Genomic DNA, 21,249 nt, shown 5'->3' with positions numbered 1-21,249 from the left:
GCCTCCTCATCCACATCAGTGCCTGACCTCACAAAGGCTCTTCTGGAAGAATGGTCAAACATCCCCATAGAGAACCTATTAAACCTTGTGTAGCTCCAAAGAGTAGGCCAACTCAGTATTAAACCCTATGGACTAAGACGCCATTAAAGTTCATGTGCGTGTAAAGGCAGGCATTCCAATACTTTTGGTAATATAGTGTTTAAAACATAGAAGAATGTGTTTGATTTATTAGTTTAATGTAAATGGCATTAACTATACTTCTGTATCTACCTCTAACAATAAAGAGAAACACACACTTAGATAAAATGACCCTTTTTTATTTATCACATATTATATTTATTAACTTGTTTGACTCACAAATTATGTATTTTGCACAAACATTTTAGAAAAAAAAAAATGCCTTAAAAAAAAAATACAGAAAAAAAAAAGACAACTAATGCTTTTCATCAGATAGACTGGATGTAGAACTTTCTTCTTCACTGGAAGACTGTACAGAATCCTGGAAAACATTAAATACAAGTCATAGAGAGAGCAGTGGATGACACAGATAATTCAATGGCATAAAATTACGTGATATTTTGTAGTAATTCCTAACCAGAGTAGCACTGCCGTCCTTCCAAGCCCTGCGCATACGCACCGTGCTCTCCACTGAACAGGTGAGCTCAGCGGCTACAAGGGGAAAGCGTGTGATAATGTGTTGCGGCTGCTGAAGTCACCTGCGGCGACAAGCAATATGGCTACCCACGAGCGGGGCTCAGAAGGACAGAGCTTGCGCCTCACCCCTGTACCCATAGGGGGCACTCAACATAATGGCTGGTCCATCCTAGGACAGAGCTCGGAAAAATATCAGAAGTGCTTGGGGGCCGGCTTAACTCACAAAAGGCCTACAGGTATGGGAGCAGCATAAATAATTGTTTTTATAATCCGATTAGTTTAATATTATGGAATAGGGTTCATGGACTGCAGAAAGTATTTTTATTTTAATGTGAACTGTTTGAAAAACCAGTCCTGCCAATGACACGTGCATTTAATGTCTTCTAGGCATGTGCTTTATCTGAAAAAGAATCCCATGTTTAGATATCCAAGAGTCCTGAGACTACTGCTGCATGTCATATCAGCAACCCCAACAGGATCAGTGCTGCCACTCAAACAACACTGTAAAGTATTCCCTATCACGCCTCCCTCGGCTATTACATAAAAGTATATGTAGGAGGAGAGTGACTCGGTGTCCCAGGAGCCACATATCAAGACCTGCTGTACGATAGTGAATGGCAGTGTCACCTTGGACCCCTACCAGGCCAGGTCCCAACACGTGTCACTCTGCCGCTGGAGGTTACTCATGGTCATCTCCCCGTGAGCGGAGTGAAGCTGGGGACCTGGCGGGGGTCGAGGCTGACACTGCCATTCACCATCCTGCAGCAGGTCTTGAGTTGAAGTGCGACTCCTGGGACACCTAGTTGCTCTCTAGCATTGCCTGGAGCATAGACAAGCTCCCTTCCTGGTCAGTACTCACAGAGGTGGGCACAGTACTTCATTCCCATACAGCCTGAGTGGCTCACACACATATCCCTGGTTCGGAGGGATAGAGGAGCTAGGCCAGCACAGACAGTAATTAGATACTCCCAGAGAAGGTGGCGTGCAAGGAATGAGGGGACTGCTAGGGAACTTCAGGAGGTATTCAAATTTCCTAGGAAGTTTGAAGTGCATTATATTGTCAAAAGGACAATTGGAACGCCTGCCTTTACACGCACATGAACTTTAATGACATCCCAGTCTTAGTCTGTAGGGTTCAATATTGAGTTGGCCCACCCTTTGCAGCTATAACAGCTTCTGGGAAGGCTGTCCGCAAGGTTTAGGAGTGTGTCTATGGGAATGTTTGACCATTCTTCCAGAAGCACATTTGTGAGGTCAGGCACTGATGTTGGATGAGAGGGCCTGGCTCACAGTCTCCGCTCTAATTCATTCCAAAGGCCTTCTATTGGGTTGAGGTCAGGACTCTGTGTAGGCCAGTCAAGTTTCTCCACCCCAAACTCGCTCATCCATGTTATTATGGAATTTGCTTTGTGCACTGGTCCAAATCATTTGGTGGAGGGGGGATTATGGTGTGGGGCTGTTTTTCAGGGATTGGGTTTAGCCCCTTAGTTCCAGTGAAGGGAACTCTTAAGCATCAGTCGGGTGTGGACTGACAACTCATGGGGTCCCCGGCAATCAGAGATTATGGGGCCACACAGTATACACATACATGTACACCAGTATACACAGACATAGTTCTATTGGCTGAGAAGGTACTGGAGAGGTGGGGCAGCTATAATCTTAGGATTTTTAGACCAAAAGGATGTCGGTAAGGGACATTTCAGAGAGAGATGTAGAAAAAAAAAACAAACACAGATTTTTACATACTGTCACAGGTTTTACTGAGGCTGGGCAACCCTGACGCGGCCCCCTAGTGGCCCAGGGCCCTCGGGCAGTGCCCGAGTGGCCAAATGGTCAGTCCGCCCCTGGTGACAGTATATCAAGACATTTTGGACTATTTCATGCTCCCATGACCGCGCACCAGGGCACATAGCAAGGTCCATAAAGACATGGATGAGCGAGTTTGGGGTGGAGAAACTTGACTGGCCTGACCTCAACAGAGCCTTCTTGTCTACATCATTGCCTGACCTCACAAATGTGCTTCTGGCAGAATGGTCAAATACTCCCATAGACACACTCCTAGACCTTGTGGACAGCCTTCCCAGAAGTGTTGAAGCTGTTATAGCTGCAAAGGGTGGGCCAACTCAATATTGAACCCTACAGACTAAGACTGGGATGCCATTCACGTGCATGCAAAGGCAGGCGTCCCAATACTTTTGACAATATAGTGTACAAAGCAAAGACTTTGCAGATAAGCATTTTAAATACCTGAATTTTTTTGTGCTGTTGCCTGCAAATTTTTTTTGTAAGTTAGTGACATGTTGTCTTTGAGCAGGGAGATTGAATAAGCCCGAGTCAAATACATAGCTCCATTTAGTTGTTAATCTACAGATCTCTATACTTGTCACAATAGCTAAAAAAACGTAAGAGCAAGCATTTAAAAATGTAAAAGTCATATCAAGTATTTGTCTTCCAGGATCTAAAAACTGGTAAGAGATTTTTTATTTTTTTATTTTAAGCGTGCAGAAAGAATGGTGCATTATCTAAATTCCCTTAAAACACATAAAATTGGCTTCTGAATGCCACTGTTAATCTTTATCTCCCCTTTCCTACACTTCTATATAAAAAAATAAAATGAGGTTAAGTGCCTCCATGCCTCAGAAGTGTTGAAAGAGCCAAGTGAGATGAAAATTTATATATATATATATATATATATATATTAAAACATACACACATATATATACGGCTATAGCGGCTTGAAAGGTGGTTTTAATCCCATATTTTTATTGACCATTAATTGTTTTTGTTTAGTTTTTTTTCGCTTTTCTAGCAAAAGAGATTTTGTTTTGTTATATATATATATATATATATATATATATACACACACACACACACACACACACACACACACACACATATATATATATATATATATATATATATATATATATATAAAACACAAAACCGCTTTTGCTAGAAAAGTGAAAAAACAAAAGAAAAACATAAAAAAACAAAAACAATTAGTGGTCAATAAAAATATGGGATTAAAACCACCTTTCAAGCCGCACAACATGGAGATAGCGGCCCCAGTGGATTGTGGGTGAAGCTTTACCTTCAATATGACCTGCAGATGTGGGGCTGATCGTATCTGATGCTTTTAACACAATAATCCAGCGAAGGTTATCTACTCCCGAGAGTATAACTAAATTAATCCTGCAGCTCTGAGCCGCCAACACTTCACATGAACAGCGCATCCCATAGAGAAATTGCGCTCAAGATTTAATCCCCGTGTAATTAAGTAGACAACTTTTTTTCTACCCTTTTAGACAGAGCAACAGTGTTGCGTTTATTATGGGGAGGCTGAACATTCGCATACAATCTTTAGAGGTGTGTATAATTGGAAAGCACTCACTTGGGGTTCGGGGAAAGGGACAGGCTTGCCTGCATCTCTTAGACTGACTGCCAACCGTTTCAAGGAGTCTTTGTCTGGCTCTATCTGTTCGGCTTTCATGCTCTCGTACACAGAGAGTGCTTTGCTTAACTTCTTGATGCTGACTGGTGGGGAAAAATAAAGGAAAAACAATAAAAACATTATAGCATTAAAAAGGTGGTATCTTAAAAAAAAAATGAATTTTTTTTATTAACCTCTTCCGCTTTCTCATCTGTACACCCCTTATGGACCAGAACAATTTTTACATTTCTGCAAATCGATTGGTTTATTTGAGAACGCTCATTACTTAAAGCGATACTAAAATTAACAAAAATGTCATACTTGCCTGCCCTGTGTAGTGGTTTTGCACCAGTAGCCCAGATCCCCCTCTTCTCGGATTCCTCGCCAGCACTCCTGGCACCTCCCCTCCTGCCACGTGCCCCCACAGCAAGCAGCTTGCGATAGGGGCACTGAGGTGATCCGCTGCAGCTCTGTGTCTATTCAGACACTGAGCTGCAGCTCAGCCCCATCCCGTTTCTACCCTTATTGGCTTACTGATTTTAATTGACAGCAGTTTTAGCCAATGGTGCTGGCTGTGTGTCTCAGCCTTTCAGGAAGGAGAGTCCTGGACAGCTGAGTGTCTAGTGCAACATTGCTGGATCAAGATGGGGCTCAGGTAAGTATTATGAGGGCTGCTGCACATAGGTTTTCTATTTTAAAGGGATTGTAAAGTCAGAAGTTTTTTTTATCCTAATGCATTCTATGCATTAACCCTTTCATGACTAAGCCTGTTTTTGGAATTTGGTGTTTACAAGTTAAAATCCATATTTTCTACTAGAAAATTACTTGGAACCCCCAAACATTATATATATTTTTTTAACAGAGACTCTAGAGAATAAAACGCCGATTGTTGCAATATTTTATGTCACACGGTATTTGCGCAGCGGTGTTTTAAATGCAACTTTTTGGGAAAATGTACACTTTCATTAATTAAAAAAAAAAAAAACAGTAAAATTATCCCATTTTTTTTGCATAATGTGAAAGATAATGTTACGCCGAGTAAATAGATACCAAACATGTCACACTTTATAATTGCACGCACTTGTGGATTGACGACAAAGTACGGTACCTAAAAATCTCAATAGGCGACGCTTTAAACATTTTTTACGGTTACCAGGTTAGCGTTACAGAGGAGGTCTAGTGCTAGAATTATTGCTCTCGCTCTGACGATCGCGGCGATACCTCACATGTGTGATTTGAACACCGTTTACATACGCGGGCGCGACTTCCGTATGCGTTTTCTTTGCTTTGCGAGCTCGCGGGGACGGCGGGCGCTTTAAAAAAATTTTTTTTATTTTTTTATTTTATTTATTTTAAAATTACTAAATTGTTTAAAAAAAATAATAATAATTTTGATCACTTTTATTGCTGTCACAAGGAATGTAAACATCCCTTGTGACAGTAATAGGTGGTGACAGGTACTCTTTATGGAGGGATCGGGGGTCTAAAAGACCCCCCACCCCTCCTTTACACTTCAGTGTATTCAGATCGCCGAAAACGGCGATTCTGAATACCGGATATTTTTTTAAAACCGGCGCCATTGGCAGCCGAGTAAACGGGAAGTGACGTCATGACGTCGCTTCCGTGTTTACTATGAGGAGACTGGAACGAAGCCGATTACGGCTTCGTTCCAGTTCCTCCCCAGCGGCCGGAGCCATCGGACACGCAATCGGTGCTCCCGATCGAGCGGGAGCACCGGTAACAGCGGCGGGAGGCGGCGGGAGGGGGGGACGTCCCCTCCCGCTCCTCCGGCATAACAGCCGAGCGGCTTTTAGCCGCATCGGTTGTTATGGCTGGATAGCCAATCGCCCGCTGTAAAAGACGGTACCGGGATGATGCCTGCAGGTGCGGGCATCATACCGGTATACCCCCCGGAAGCCAAGTACGCATATCTGCGTACGCTCGGCGGGAAGGGGTTAAGATAAAAAGCATTCTGTGTGCAGCAGCCCCCCTAATACTTACCTGAGGTCCTTCTCTGTCCAGCAACATCCGCAAGTGTCTCAGCCCTCCAAGATTCTTCCTCCTGATTGGCTGAGACACAGAAGCCGCACCATTGGCTGCCGCTGCTGTCAAAGTCAGCTAGCCACTCAGGAGAGATAGGGGGCGTGACCAGGTCAGGGCTCAGTGTCTGAATGGACACAGGGAGCGGAGACTCGGCTCGCGTGCCCCCATAACAAGCTGCTTGCTGTGGGGGGCACTGAACAGGAGGGAGGAGGCCAGGAGCACCGAAGAGATACCCAAGAAGAGGAGGATCTGGGCTGCTCTGTGCAAATCCCCCGCAACAGGTGAGCAGGTAAGTATAACATGTCAGCTATTTTATAGGGGGGAGGGAACACGAGCCTTTACAATCACTTTAATGCAGAGAATGCATTAGGATAAATAAAATAAAAAAAAACTCCTGCCTTTAGAACCACTAAGATAAAAGCAATACACACATTGTTTTTTGTCTTGCAAGCTAAAGAATTTTTGACTTGCCTGTTTTTTTTGTACATCACAGGATCTTAGTCTTGGATTATTGGATTATGCAGTTACCTTCAGGTGATTGAATACCGGCAAACAAAGCTGTAAGGACAGCTCTAGTATAATCCTCCCACTCCCAGCAATCCTCAGTTAAATAGAAAGTAATGAGACGTAATGTTAAAGGAACAGAGGCGATGGACCTCTGTCCTGGAATATACTCAAAACATTTTTTGGATAGGAAAGTCAAAAATCCAATTTTCTGGGTGGACCTACCCTTCATCTGCGCATCAAAAACTAAAAATTCTATCTAATTAATTATATTATTCAAAGCAAATTTGCCCATCCATGTCTTTGTGCTTTTTTTTGTTGAAAAATCACATTGAAAAACACCACCTTGCATTTCTGGCCATGGCCATATTGAGTAAGGACAGATTCGTGTTGCATTTACTTCCTGGAATCCACCCGCCCTTAGGTCAGGCACACAGGCAGGAAAGGGTGTGCTTATCTGAGAAAGCCTCTCCTATCTTGAAGACTCTTGGGATGTATGATATCATTTGCATAGGCATGGAAACCAGGAAGTAACTGGAGAAATAATAATAATTAAAACTATTAAATATGAAATAATTTCCTATCCATTTACGAATGATAGCAAGATAAGGATTAAAAATAGTCAATGTTGGGTGCCCGCTCTCCACCGACTTGTTTGCGTTAGCCATGGAACCTATGGCAGCCCGCATTAGAGCTGCCCCCTCGGTTGAAGGCATTCGGGTAGCAGTGATCACAGACAAAACATCCCTATATGCTGATGACACCCTCCTATTCCTCAAAGACATCTCCATCTGGGGATGTGTTTGGCTCATTTTCCGGCATTAGGGTCAACTGGGGTAAGTCACTCTCCTCGCTTCATGCATCGGGGCACCACTCCCTCACGTGTACCCCCTTAAATTGGACATCTGAATTCAAATACTTAGGGGTGCTAATTAGAGCTCCTCTGTCCTCATACCTAGAAGTGAACCTCATGCCACTGCTAAAGACCTTCTCACAGAAATGCATGACCTGGATGGAGATCTCTTCCTCTTTCACCAGTGGGTAGGGTGAACCTAGGATGCGTGTCTATCCTCCTTTGTGAGCAACATGATCTCAGTCATGGACCGCTTCATGCAAGTTAAGTTACTCCACAGGGCCTACTACACTCCAAAACGACTGACACTCAATCCTGAGACCCCAGTGACTTGCCCTAGATGTGACCTGCAGGCTGCCTCCTCCTTTCACATGGTCTGGTCCTGCCTACACCTTTAAGATTACTGGTCGGGGGTTGTAGACGGCCTCAGCAAAATCACTTTCCTGGCTTTGGGATCTGATCCTACGTTGATGCTGCTTAACATATTCAATGCAAGTGTTCAGGGCTTTTCTTAAGTTATGCCACATTCTATGCACGCAAAGAGATATTCCTCCACTGGAAGGATTCTGCACCATCTACTGTGCCTACGTGGTGCTCGGTTCTGAAGTGTTACCATTATAAAAAGAAAATCACCTATATCAATCAAAACTGCCCTGGTATGTTCGATAAAATATGGTTGGGATGGATAGATGCCTGGGGGACTGAGCTCTTGTATGATGCTCAGGGTATTGATGCTGAAGACGCACCACAATAATAAACCACTGGTTTGTTCTCCTGTATGTTATCGACCTACCACAGTATGCAACCTACCTATTCACACGAAACAAAACACACAGGTACACAAGTATTCACAGCCTTTGCCATGACACTCAAAATTGAGTTCAGGTACATCCTGTTTCCACTAATCATCCTCGAGATGTTTCTACAACTTGATTGGAGTCCACCTGTGATAAATTTAGTTGATTGGACATGATTTAGAAAGGCGCACATCTGTCTATATAAGGTCCCACAGTTAACAGCGCATGTCAGAGTAAGGCTGGGTTCACACCAGAGCGATGCGGGAACGCCACGAATCCGCAGCGTTTTCCCGCATCGCATGCCTCCCGCCGGCAGTTCACACTGCCCTATGCGGACTGCTGGGAGTGTCAATGAAATGTTAATGACACCCCCAGATCCGTCCGCATATCGCAGTGCGATCTGCAAACTCGGACAGGAATCGGATCTCATGGTGTGAACACCCATGTGATCAGATTCTGCTGCGGACCAAAAAAAGGGTCCTGTGCGAGTTTGCGGCGGGTGCGATGCGAATTCAGCCATACTATCTGTATAGCTGAAATCGCATCGCACAGAGATCGGTGCAGTGCGGTGCGAATCACATCCGGGTCTCCCACCCGCAGCGGTGTGAACCCAGCCTAAGGCCTCTTTCACACGGAGGATCCGTTCAGGTCCACCTGTCAGCTTTTTAGGCGGCACTGACATATAATCGACACTGACACACATACACAGGTTGAACTGGATGGACTATTGTCTTTATTGAACCTTACCTACTATTAAACTATGTAACTAAGCAAGTCAAACGTCACGGTAGAGTGAAATGTCATATCTCGAGTCGCAGGACCACTGTGCTAAATACTAATTAAACATAATTATAAATATACACAAATAGAACACAGCGGAGAACTTAAAAAAAATGATAAATCTTACACATCTGGGACAGGTAACTGTACATAGGCTGTGAGTAAATGGCTATATATAGGATTTACATAATTACGGTTCATGAGATTGTGCAAGAGGAATATTTCAGGGCATTGTTCAGGAGATGCCCTCACAATCTGACAGATTTGGAGTGTTTGCAAAGAAGAGTGGGCAAATATTGCCAAGTCAAGATGTACCATGCTGATAGACTCATACCCAAAAAGACTGAGTGCTGTAATAGAATCAAAAGGTGCTTCAAACAAAGTATTAGTTAACCACTTGATGTCCGCATTATAGCCGATTGATGGCCACAATGCGGACCTGAATTTCCGGGAGGCCATCATATGACGGCCTCCCCTGTGCACACGCTGTGATCACTGAGAATCGGGTGATCACTGATCCGAGTAAGGGGCCGGTCCCGGCTCCTTACCATGTGATCATCTGTCAGCCAATGACAGGTGATTACGTGTGTAAACAAAAGCTCAGTAATCGTTTTTTTTCTCCACGCGATGACAGTGCGAGGAGAAAAAAAAAAAGCCGATCCCTGGCTCATTTGCAAGGGACATCAGCCCCGAAGAGGAAGAGGCAATTATGCCTCATCTGTTAACACTAGTAAACCTGCCAGTGCCCACCAGTGCCACCCATCAATGCCCACCAGTGGTGCCAATCAGTGCTGCCTATCAGTGTAACCAATAAGTGCCCATTATTGCCACCCATCGGTGCCCATCAGTGCTGCCTCATCAACGTAAGTCAATGAAGGAGAAAAATTTTACATTTTTTTTTTAACAAAAAATAAAAAACGCAGAGGTGATCAAATACCACCAAAAGAAAGCTCTATTTGTAGAAAAAAAATTATAAACATTTCATTTGGGTACAGTGTTGTATGACTACGCAATTGTCATTCAAAGTGCGACAGCGCTGAAAGCTGAAAATTGGTCTGGACAGGAGGGGGGTTTAAGTGCCCAGTAAGCAAGTGGTTAAGGGTGTGCATACTTATGTAACCATATTTTTTATTTTTACTTCCCTCCACCTAAAAAAATTCACTGTTGTTCAGCTGAGTTGTACAGTTTATAGGTCACATTAAAGGTGGAAAAAGATCTGAAATGATTTTTGTCGCTTTTTCAGAAACCTGAAATTTTAACAAGGGCGTGCAGGCTTTTTATATCCACTGTATGTACATGTGATTTCTTTTATAATTAAATGTGCAAAGATTTCAAACTTCTTTCACGTCATTATGGGGTATTGTTTGTAGACTTGAGGAAAATAATCCATTTTGGAATAAGCTTGTAACATAAATAATGGAAAAAGTGAAGCGCTGTGAATACTTTCCAGATACACTGTATTTCTAATATTACTGGCTGGTTTTCATAGGATGAAGGAAATAATTAGATCTTGTTTAAACCAAAACCCTAGCAACCCCCCCCCCCCACCCCCCCTGTACATGGCCCAAATGGAGTTCACAAATGGAGCAGTCCTTTAATACAGTCACGCGATGCTCGGGTGCACATCAACATGCTTATTTCCAGATATTGAATATATGTACTTGCCATGACGACAAACACGATGCAGAGATTCAGTATCTGGATATAAAACCTCTACGGTTAACAAAATGACAGCATAAAATATGTAAATAAATAACGCAGTGAACACAGAGTAACCTGCTGTTTTCCAGATCTGTACATCAATCACTGCAAACCGCACTATGATTCAATATCATCACGTTTTCTGCATGCATAAAATATATGTCCTGCACTGTAATATTAATCAGAATCCATATTTTCCCTACAAGGACATCTGCGATTCCCAATACTAAATTATTAATCTTTTTTGTTCCATTTGTCTGAATGTTGGGAGAAGGAAATCTCCATTTTTTTGGGGGGGGGGGGGGGAATGTAAAACTGGAAAGACAAAGGTTTCATGCCATAGAACACACTTACTGTAATGTTTCATCAGGCAGCTGTACCCAAGTTGCTTGTAAACTGGATCGGTCAATGTGCCCATCAGCTGGGTAATGTATTCTTTCTGCAAGAGATTTAAATAAAATAAAAAAAGTTAGCAGGTGAAAGTACAAAATATAGATCATATCTGATACCAAGTCCACTTTAACTTGTGCAAGTACTAAGGCCGCATGCTCAATATTATGCCAATGTAACAACTCCAGGTATATATTACCCCCTAAGAGCTCAGTACTCCCCCCTAATAATGTCTTCACATTCTTTTCTCTACAGGAGGAAAGTCTCATCTTTGTTCAGGCATCCTCCAGAGTCAGCATCTACATTTGGACTCAGATTCTAGCTCAAATATTACTCCCTCATATAAATCCTGGTGCCTTAACAGTTCTTGCCTATTTTCCCAATCTTTTACACCGATTAGCCATAACTTTATGACCACTGGCTGGTTAGGTAAATAACATCGAATAGCTTGATACAATGGAATCTGAAAGTGGGATGTATTAGGCAGCAAGTAAACATGCTGTCCCCGAACTTGTGTTGAAAGCAGGAAAAAAAATGGGCATCCCAGTTTGTTGTGTATGGGGCTGAGTAGCCACAGACCAGTCAGCGTGTATATTCTGACCTGTGTCCACAAGTAAAAGCACCTACAATGGGCACGTGAACATCAGAATTGGACCACAGAGCAATGGAAGTCTGATAAATCATATTTTCTTTTACATCATGTGGATGGTCAGGTGCGTGTGCGTTGATTATTTGGGGAAGAGATGGTAAGAAAGCAAGCTGGTGGAGAAAGTGTGAAGCTTTTGGCAATGCTCTGCTTGGAAACCTTGGGTCCTGTTATTCATGTGGATGTTACTTTGACACGTACCACCTACCTAAACACTGCTGCTGACTAAGTACACCCCTTCATTGAAACTGTATGGCAGTGATTTGTTTCAGCAGGATAATGTGTCCTGTCACACTTCAAAAATGGTTTCATGAACACGACAAAGAGTTTGACTTCTTGACAATGACTTGACCTCCTAATTCTCCAAATTTCAATCCAATCGAGCATCTGTGGCATGTGCTGGGAAAACAAGTCCAATCCATGGAGACCCCTCCTCGTAACTTACAGGACCTAAAAGGATTTGCTACTTATCGCTTGGTGCCAGATACCATAGCATACTTTAGAGGTCTAGAGGAGTCCATGCCTCAATGGGTCAGGGCTGTTATAGTGGCAAAAGTGGGACCTACTCAATACTAAGTAGGTGGTCATAAATTTATGGCTGATTGGTGTACATTTGATGTCTGTATAGTAATTTCTGTAATCACAAGCCAACTGCTCTGGCAATGCCCAGCCTCTACGATGCCATCTCTATCCTTGACTTTTTCCTCTACTGCAAGGGGCAGGTGGCTAGGAATCTGGAAAGCAGAATGAAGGGACCTTTGAAACAGTCAACTATTAGCGCTCACTATGGCCAACATCCAATACTGTGGCAGTGTTACAAGTGATGCTGCTCTTCTCAAGCAGGGAAATTAAAACACTACAAAGAAAAAGGACGATGTAAATCGCTAAGTGAATTACCTTTAACACCATTTTCAATTGACTAAAAAAACAGCAAAAAAATCATATGCACAAATATGAGAAGTTATAAAAGCCCATCAAATCATAACTCCAGCAAAATAAATGCGCATTTTTATTTTTGTTGTTTTTTAAATGACCTTTATAGTCTCAACTCCAGCCTTACCTTTAGTCTTGCACAGCTATACAGGCTCCTTTTCTGTATTATTATTGCTTATTTTGATTTCACTGCGCGTTTCTCACATTGCAGACTCAAGCGGCAGGAAGGGAGAGGCGGAGAAGCCAGCAAATGCATGAGAGCTACAGGGGACTGGTATAGGTGGGGAGGTGGGTTAGAACCAATGCTGCGTGGGGATAGGTGTTGCGGAGGGTGCATATAAACTAAATGCAGGCAGTAATGTAGAGGGTATGCAGTAAGCAGGGCGAGAGAGGGGTCACAGTTTGGGTGACTAGCTTTAATCAGCAGCTTGCTATTCACAAATAAGAGCTATTGGTTTGTTCAGCAGATTCTGCTGAACAGTTTGCTATAAGCTCATGGTTACTAATGTGACCATGAGCTTCTAGAAGAAGGAAGAAATGCCAGGTCCGTACAGTGTACGTATCTAGCCAGCTGGAAGTGGTGCGATAGGTCTATATGCTGTATGGACCTAGGTAGCAAAAGGGTAAAAGGGTTGTTAAACCCAAAAGCACCTGGTGATCTAGCCAGTAAGACTATTCTATTTGAACAGAACAACCTATTCTACAGATGTAGCAGTTAAGAGGGTTGGGACAAAACATTAACTAAATGTAAAGCCTTTATCCCAAAAGGATAGAAACGATTTGCTCTAAGTGCTTTAAAAGCGTTATCTGGAGTTTGGATTCTATGTTGTATGAGTGCATCCAAATCTGCTAGTACATCCAATACTACCTAGCCCCCAGACTAACAATGCTGCTGTCCAAAAGGTGTTGCACCTTCATCCTGAATGCAGGCACTGGGTTAACAATATTGCGGGATGGCATGTAAGTTGCATGCGTTCTTGCACCAGCAGGCAAAACGCGCTGCTCTTTAGCAGACGCGTGCGGAGGCCATTATTCTTAATGTCACCCCCATGCATTGGTAAACGTAGAGCATTTTCAGGTGTGGGGAACCACATTGTGCACCATGCGGTTCTGTGAGGCTGCCCTTCGGTCGCATTTTTAAAAAAAGGGCCAAGGACCCATTCATATACATAGCCTGCTGTGCTCATGCACTTGTGGCATGCAAGGCCTGTAATTGTGTGAACCTAGCCTAATACAGGAGGTGTCTTACTGGTTGGATCACCAAGTGAAAACAGAGGGAAAAGCCTAAAACAAGAAAACAAATGCAGCTACCACATCTAAGGACTGGTAAGCTGCAATATATTATTTTTTTGGTTTGGGGTTTACCACCACTTAAGTAAAAAAAACTATAATTATAGGAAAAGATAAATATGGGATGGGGTATGTCTCCAGAGATGTTCACTCAGGTTCAAGTCGGGGCTCTGGCTGGGCCAATCAAGGACATTCACAGAGCTGTCCCATAGCCACTCATTTGTTGTCTTTGCTGTGTTCTTATGGTCCTTGTTTCATTGGAAGATGAACCTTCGCCCCAGTCTGAGGGCCAGAGTGCTCTGGAGTAGGTTTTTTTTTTATCAAGAATGTCTCTGTACATTGCTGCATTCATATTTCCCTCGATGCTGACTAGAGTCTTCCAGTTCTTGCCACTGAAAAACATCCTCACAGCATGATTCTGCCACCACCATACCTTACTGTGGGAATGGTATTGGCCAGGTGATGAGCGATGCCTTGTTTCCTCCAGACACTTGCCATTCAGGCCAAATAGTTCAATCTTTGTTTCATCAGACCACAGAATTTTGTTCCTCACGGTCTGAGAGTCCTTCAGTAAATTCCAGGCGGGATGTCAAGTGCCTTTTACTGAGGAGTGTCTTCTGTCTGGTTGTTCTTCTGGAAGGTTCTCCCCTCTGCACAGAAAAATGCTGGAATTCAGTCAGAGTGACCATCCGGTTCTTGGTCACCTCTCTGACTAAGGCCCCCCCATGCCCTCCCGATCCCTCAGTTTGGCCAGGCGGCCTGTTCTAGTGAGAGTACTGGTGGTTCCAAAGTACTTCCATTTATGGATGATGAAGGCCACTGTGCTCACTGGGACCTTCAATGCTGCAGACATTTTTCTTCCCCAGAGGTCTGCAGACAAGTCCTTGGACTTCGTGGCTTGGTTTGTACTCTAACATACACCATTAACTGTGGGAACTTATATAGACAGGTGGGTCATGTCCAATCAACTGAATTTACCACAAGTGGACTCCAATCAAGTTGTAGAAACATCTCAAGGATGATCAGTAGAAACAGGATGCACATGAGCTCAATTTTGTGTGTCATGGCAAAGGCTGTGAATACTTATATACATGAGATTTTTTTTTTATGAATTTGTAAAGATTTCAAAGAAACTTCTTTCATCCTGTCATTATGGGGTATTGTTTGTAGAATTTAATGAAAAATAGGATTTTTAAAACAGCTTAATAGGATTTTTAAAACCGCTTACCTGTAAAATCCTTTTCTTGGAGTACATAATAGGACACAGAGCCTCAAGTATTTACTTAGTCGGTTATGGGCCTACCTTCAGGTGTGGACTCCAATCAAGTTGTATAGTGGTATATCCAATACAGGAAGTTGACTCCTCTATATAACCCCTCCTCCTTCCAGTAGTAACTCAGTTTTTGTAGCCAAGCAACATACTCTCACCCCATAAAACAGAGGGGTGGGAGCTCTGTGTCCTATAATCTACTCCAAGAAAAGGATTTTACAGGTCAGCTGTTTTAAAAATCCTATTTTCTTTGTCTACCATCATAGGACGCAGAGCCTCAAGTATTTACTTAGTGGGATGTCCCATCGCAATGCTACTTGAAGGGAGGGAGACCCCAGACCCGAGGGCTTATACTGCTGCCTGCAGCACACTGCGCCCAAAGGCGATATCCTCATTCCATCTTACATCCACTTGATAAAGTTTTGCAAATGTATGTACTGAAGACCAAGTCGCGGCCTTGCAGATCTGAGACATGGAGGCCTTGTGACGCACTGCACAAGAAGCACCAACTGCTCTGGTAGAGTGCGCCTTAACTTGAAAACGGGGGAATCTTTCCCTATAAAACATAAGTTTGAACTATAACTTGCCGAATCCACTTGGCGACAGTGGATTTAGAAGCTGCCTGTCCTTTCTTAGGACCCTCTGGCAGAATAAATAAGACGTCAGTCTTACGAATCTAAGCAGTTTCCTTCAAATTGATCTTCACTGCTCTCACTACATCAAGACAATGTGGTGACTTTTCTTCCCTGGAAGCTGGTCTTGGGAAAAATGAAGGCAGGACAATATCTTCATTCAGATGAAAGCCTGAAACCACCTTTGGCAAAAAATCTGGACGAGGGCGTAACACCACACTGTCCTCGTGAATAATCAAATATGGCTCCTTACAAGGAAGAGCAGCCAATTCTGACACCCTCCTTGCCGAGGATATAGCAACCAAAAATATCAGCTTCCTTGTCAAAAGGACTAAAGGAATATGCTGTAATGGTTCAAATGGCAGTTTTTGTAACACAGACAAAACAAAGTTTAAGTCCCAAGGGCTTAAGGGTGATTTAACTGGTGGATTAATCCGCAGCACTCCCTAAAGAATGCGTAGCAAGCGGTCTTTGAAATAAAATTGATAAGGCTGGGACTTGGCCCTAATAGTACTCAGGGTCAACTTCATCTCTACGCTTAACTGTAGAAAGGCAAGAATTCTGCCTATATCTCTGAGGGTGCCAACCATGGATTCACACCAAGAAACATAAGTCTTCCAGACTCTATAATATATAGCTCTAGAAGCTGGCTTTCTAGCATTAAACAAAGTAGAGATAACCGACCTAGAAAGCCCACGTTTCTTCAGAATGTGGGTCTCAATAGCCAAGCCATTAAATTTAGCGCTCGTAAAGTATGATGGAATATCGGCCCCTGAGATAGCAGGTCTGGCCTTAGTGGGAGGGGCCATGGACCCTCCATTGCCATCTTTACGATCTCTGCGTACCATGATCTTCTGGGCCATGCTGGGGCTGCCAGTATCACTGACTTTCTTTCCAGCTTGATCCTGCAAGGAAGTCGTGGTAACAACTGAATTGGGGGAAATGCATCAGTGAGAATTGATCCCACGGGGTCACCAATGCATCTGTTTCGTAGGCGAGTGGGTCCCTTGCCCTGGACACAAAGTTGACCATCTTCGTGTTGAATCTGGACACCAGAAAATCTACGTCCGGAGTCCCCCATCTTTGGCAAACAGCCTGAAACACTTCGGGGTGAAGAGACCATTCCCCCAGGAATAACTGCTGGCGACTCAGATAGTCCGCCTGCCAATTCTCAACTCCTGGAATGAAAACTGCCGATAGGCATGGGACATTCTCTTCTGCCAAAGTTAGAATCTGGTTCACCCCTCTCTGAGCTTAGAGACTCCTAGGGCCCCCTTGGTGATTGATATATGCCACAGCATTGTCAGATTGGATCCTGACAGGACAATTCCTTAACCTGGAGGTCCAGGTCCTTAGAGCCACATATACTGCCCGAATCTCTAGGATGTTGATGGGCAATGCTCTTTTGGTTCTTGACCATTGTCCCTGGACGGTCGTCCTTTCTAGTACTGCTCCCCAGCCTGAAAGGCTGGCATCTGTTACTATTTTCCAGATAACTGGTCCGAAGGATTTTCCCTTCAGCAGGTTCCGGGATAGTAACCACCAATTGGCAGAGAGATTAAGAAGATTCCCCTAGGGTTTATTATTTTTATTTTTTTTTATTTTTTTTTTATTTTTATTTTTTTTTAGGTAGCTAGTTGTAGAAAATAAGAAAAATGAATGTTGGGTAAAAAATAACAATTACTTTATTAAAAGGTGAAATAGATTGTAACACGAGTGTTAAAATATGAGCTTGAATGGGAGTATACCCATACCAAATACAGGAGGTAGCAAACATGGGAGTTATACATAGCATATAATAATGACTATTGCATAACAGTTGCTGACGCGTTTCGACCCATGTTTGGGGTCTCTTCAGAGGATGAGTTTGCCAAGAGAAAAAAGATTTATATTTATATATCAAATTTGTTTAGAAACAAGATATAATATAATATATGCAAAATGTTTAGTAACAAGTAGCACATAATTACCACTGCATTTGGAGATGCCCCTCAATCAAAAAATCGCCCACACAATTATCAGACCCTTCTGTGCACCAACACGCCACAGCAAAACACAGAGAAGAGGACGATGGTCCACTCAATGCGGCTTACAAGGAGTCAAACGTAAACACATGTCCCCCGCCGAAGCGCCCCAGAGGAGATGGGGCTAGAACCTGCAGCAATTACCAGAGCGTTAGCTCATGGACAAACCTATATTACATCTTGTTTCTAAACAAATTTGATATATAAATATAAATCTTTTTTCTCTTAGCAAACTCATCCTCTAAAGAGACCCCAAACATTATTGGTCGAATTGCGTCAGCAACTGCTATGCAACAGTCATTACTATATGCTATGTATAACTCCCATGTTTGCTACCTCCTGTATTTGGTATGGGTATACTCCCATTCAAGCTCATATTTTAACACTCATGTTACAATCTATTTCACCTTTTAATAAAGTAATTATTTTTTACCCAACATTCATTTTTCTTATTTTCTACAACTAGCTGCCTAAAACCCCCCCTGGGGGAATCTTCCCAATCTCTCTGCCTATATTGGGGTGAGCAGCACCAGCGTCTCGCCACAATGTGTCTTCCCTTTGGTAACCACCAATTGAGGCTTTGGGACACTCTTGGGGACAGCCGCATTGGCAAATCTAATGCTTGAAACTTCTTGTTCCAAGAAAATAGGATACTGTTTTGAAAAAGTTTCGAATGGAATTGGGCATAGGGTACTGCTTTGAATGAAGCTACCCTCTTCCCCAACAACCTCATACAAAGGCAGATTGAAGGATCTTTCCTTAACCTGATCATCCTCACTAGCGCCTGTATGGAGCTGATCTTTGCGGGAGGCAAGAAGCCCTTTACTCCAACCTCTTTAGTGGCTTTAGGGAGGCCTTCTTTAGGTTGAGACTCCAACCCAGGTCTTTCAGGTAACTGCTTGTAATGGCTACGCCTTGCTTCAAGCGAGCCACTGACTGGTCTATCAACAGGTCGTCCAAATAAGCCAAGACAGTTATGCCCTGTGCCCTTAACCTGGCTAGAGGTGGGGCTAGTACTTTTGTGAATACCCGGGGTGCTGTAGCAGTGCCGAAGGGCAAAGCTAAAAACTGAAAGTGCTTTTCCTCTACTTCGAAATGCAGAAACCTCTGCGGAGGAGGAAATATATAGTACATGCAGATATGCATCTCTGATGTTGAAGGATGCCAGAAGTTCTCCTACTTGTAGAATAGAAACGACTGATTTGATTGACTCCATGCGAAAGAAGCGGATCCTCAGAAACTGATTTAGATTCCGTAGATCCAGAATTGGTCCGATATCCCCATTTGGCTTTGGCACCATAAATAGTTTTGAGTAGAAGAGAGAGAGGGTGGGGGGGGGGGGGGGGTAGAGAGGGTGGGGGATTTCTGACAGCAGATTCCCATCTTTGTTTTTTAACCTTATCCCCAGCAACTGCCAGCATTGCACCAAGGTGCATAAAGAAAAAAAACAGCCTTTTCCCAAAGTTTTTTGTCCTCCGCTGGGACTATACATATAGTGAGACAGCGCTGCTGAACAGGCATGCATAGGTGTGCAAATTTTTAGTCCCCTTAAAGAGACATACTTTAGACATACATGAAGGAAAAAAACACATATATAACATGTTCTCAGCTTCTCATCACAGTACATGACCGTTCTGTCACAAACGGCAAGTTTATATAAATGAGATCTGAAGATCTCACAGCCGTTACACTGAAATATCTCCCTTCCAGATTCACCAGCTCAGAGGTGGAGAATCTGGGAGAGAAGTTGGTGTGATAAGAGGAAGAGGGCTCCTTTCTTCCTAATATGAGCACCAGTGGGTTAAAAATGAATATATACTATATACAAGAGTGTGTGAAATTATATATATATATATATATATATACACACACACACACACACACACATACTATAAATATATATGTATGTGTGTATATATACATACACACACAGATCTATCTATCATATATATATATATATATATATATATATATATATATATATATATATATATATATATATATATATATATATATATATATATATATATACACACATACACACATTTCCTTTATCACGTCTGAAAACATATAATTACATGCTCTTTTAAACTTTAGAACTCGGCTGCACCGTACAAATGCACGCCACTTTGTGTTGGTCTATCACATAAAATCCCAATAAAATACATCTTTATTTTTGGTTGTAACAACAAAATGTGGAAAATTTTAAGAGATATGAATACTTTTTCAAGACACTGTTTGATATAGTTTATGGTGAGAATCAGTGGTATATTTAAAAAGGACCTTCAGCCATTTTCTCAACTTTGCATTTATTAAATCTTCTGCCCATGTGGTTTTAACTTTGCATAGTAAAACTTTTTCTCTTTCTGCCAGTAAATACATTATACAGCCCACATCCCCTTTCTTGTCCGGTCATTGCCTACGCTTATGACATCATGCACAGCTCTCTCCCTCGTGAGTTTGGAAGGGGGGGGGGGGTGAGTCATAAGAGGGCCAATGAGAGCTGCATGGCTACAGGTGTGCCTCTGTGTAAATCCAGGAAGTGAACAGGCAGCAGCTTCAGCTTCCCATGGTTAAAATGGATGCAGCCACACTTAGTGGAGGGAGATTTCTGAAGCATATTTGGCAATTACAGAATCACAGTATATATAAAATAATATGCAAAGTGGTTGGAGGGAAGCTCCAGAATGGCAAAGATGTTTTTATTACAAATTATGTGAGACTGCAGTTCCTTTTTTAAAGCCCCAATTAGTCCTCAAATTCCCTATGCTAAATAATAAACGAAATCCACTTAAACCAGTTCTAAGTATCACTCTGTGATAGCACAACAATGCAGACTATTATATTATTATATACAGAAATATACCATACCTGACCCCTAAAACTGTGCATGATAATGTGTGGTCTCAGAATCTCACTTTGTTCCTGAATAGCACTGCATCTCTGTAGAGAAGAGGGGGGAACAGAAATGTCATCAGATCTGTCAAACTGGTAGAATTAAATCAAAGTTTTTTTTTTTTTTTTTTTTAAAGCATAATACTAAGGGGACATCAACTACAAGAGAAACGATTAAAAGCTCAGTAAAGAATCATTACTGCCTAATAGCAGCTTACAAAGAAATACAGTAGCTGCCTAATCATGCCAATCTATCATAAATTTGTCCTTGGCACGACAAGCTGCAGGTTTGTTTAAAAGGAAAAAAATAATAATAATAAACTAATGCTTTGGCAGACCAAAGAACTGAGGTTTAGAACTGGAAAAGAAAGAGGGGAGGGGAAAAAAAAAAAAAAGAATTCTTTTCG

The 21,249-nt window shown here is 42.5% G+C and overlaps 1 protein-coding gene across 1 annotated transcript in view; it reads right to left on the bottom strand.

Moving 5' to 3' along the window:
• Positions 1 to 301: 301 nt before the first annotated feature.
• LRPPRC (leucine rich pentatricopeptide repeat containing) overlaps positions 302 to 21,249 on the bottom strand; it is a 313,757-nt gene continuing 292,809 nt past the window's right edge. Inside the window, exons 36-39 of the mRNA XM_077485668.1 lie at positions 20,819 to 20,890; positions 11,117 to 11,201; positions 4,046 to 4,188; positions 302 to 499 (exon numbers count right to left, since the gene is read on the bottom strand). Coding sequence (XP_077341794.1) covers positions 434 to 499; positions 4,046 to 4,188; positions 11,117 to 11,201; positions 20,819 to 20,890 — 366 coding nt within the window. The 3' untranslated portion in view covers positions 302 to 433. The remainder of the gene's footprint in view (positions 500 to 4,045; positions 4,189 to 11,116; positions 11,202 to 20,818; positions 20,891 to 21,249) is intronic.

The sequence above is a fragment of the Lithobates pipiens genome, unplaced genomic scaffold (genome assembly GCF_037356315.1).
Source record: "Lithobates pipiens isolate NorthernLeopardFrog02 unplaced genomic scaffold, aLitPip1_a1.2 Scaffold_18, whole genome shotgun sequence".
Classification (NCBI taxonomy): Eukaryota; Metazoa; Chordata; class Amphibia; order Anura; family Ranidae; genus Lithobates; species Lithobates pipiens.
This window is presented reverse-complemented; position numbering and strand designations above follow the sequence as displayed.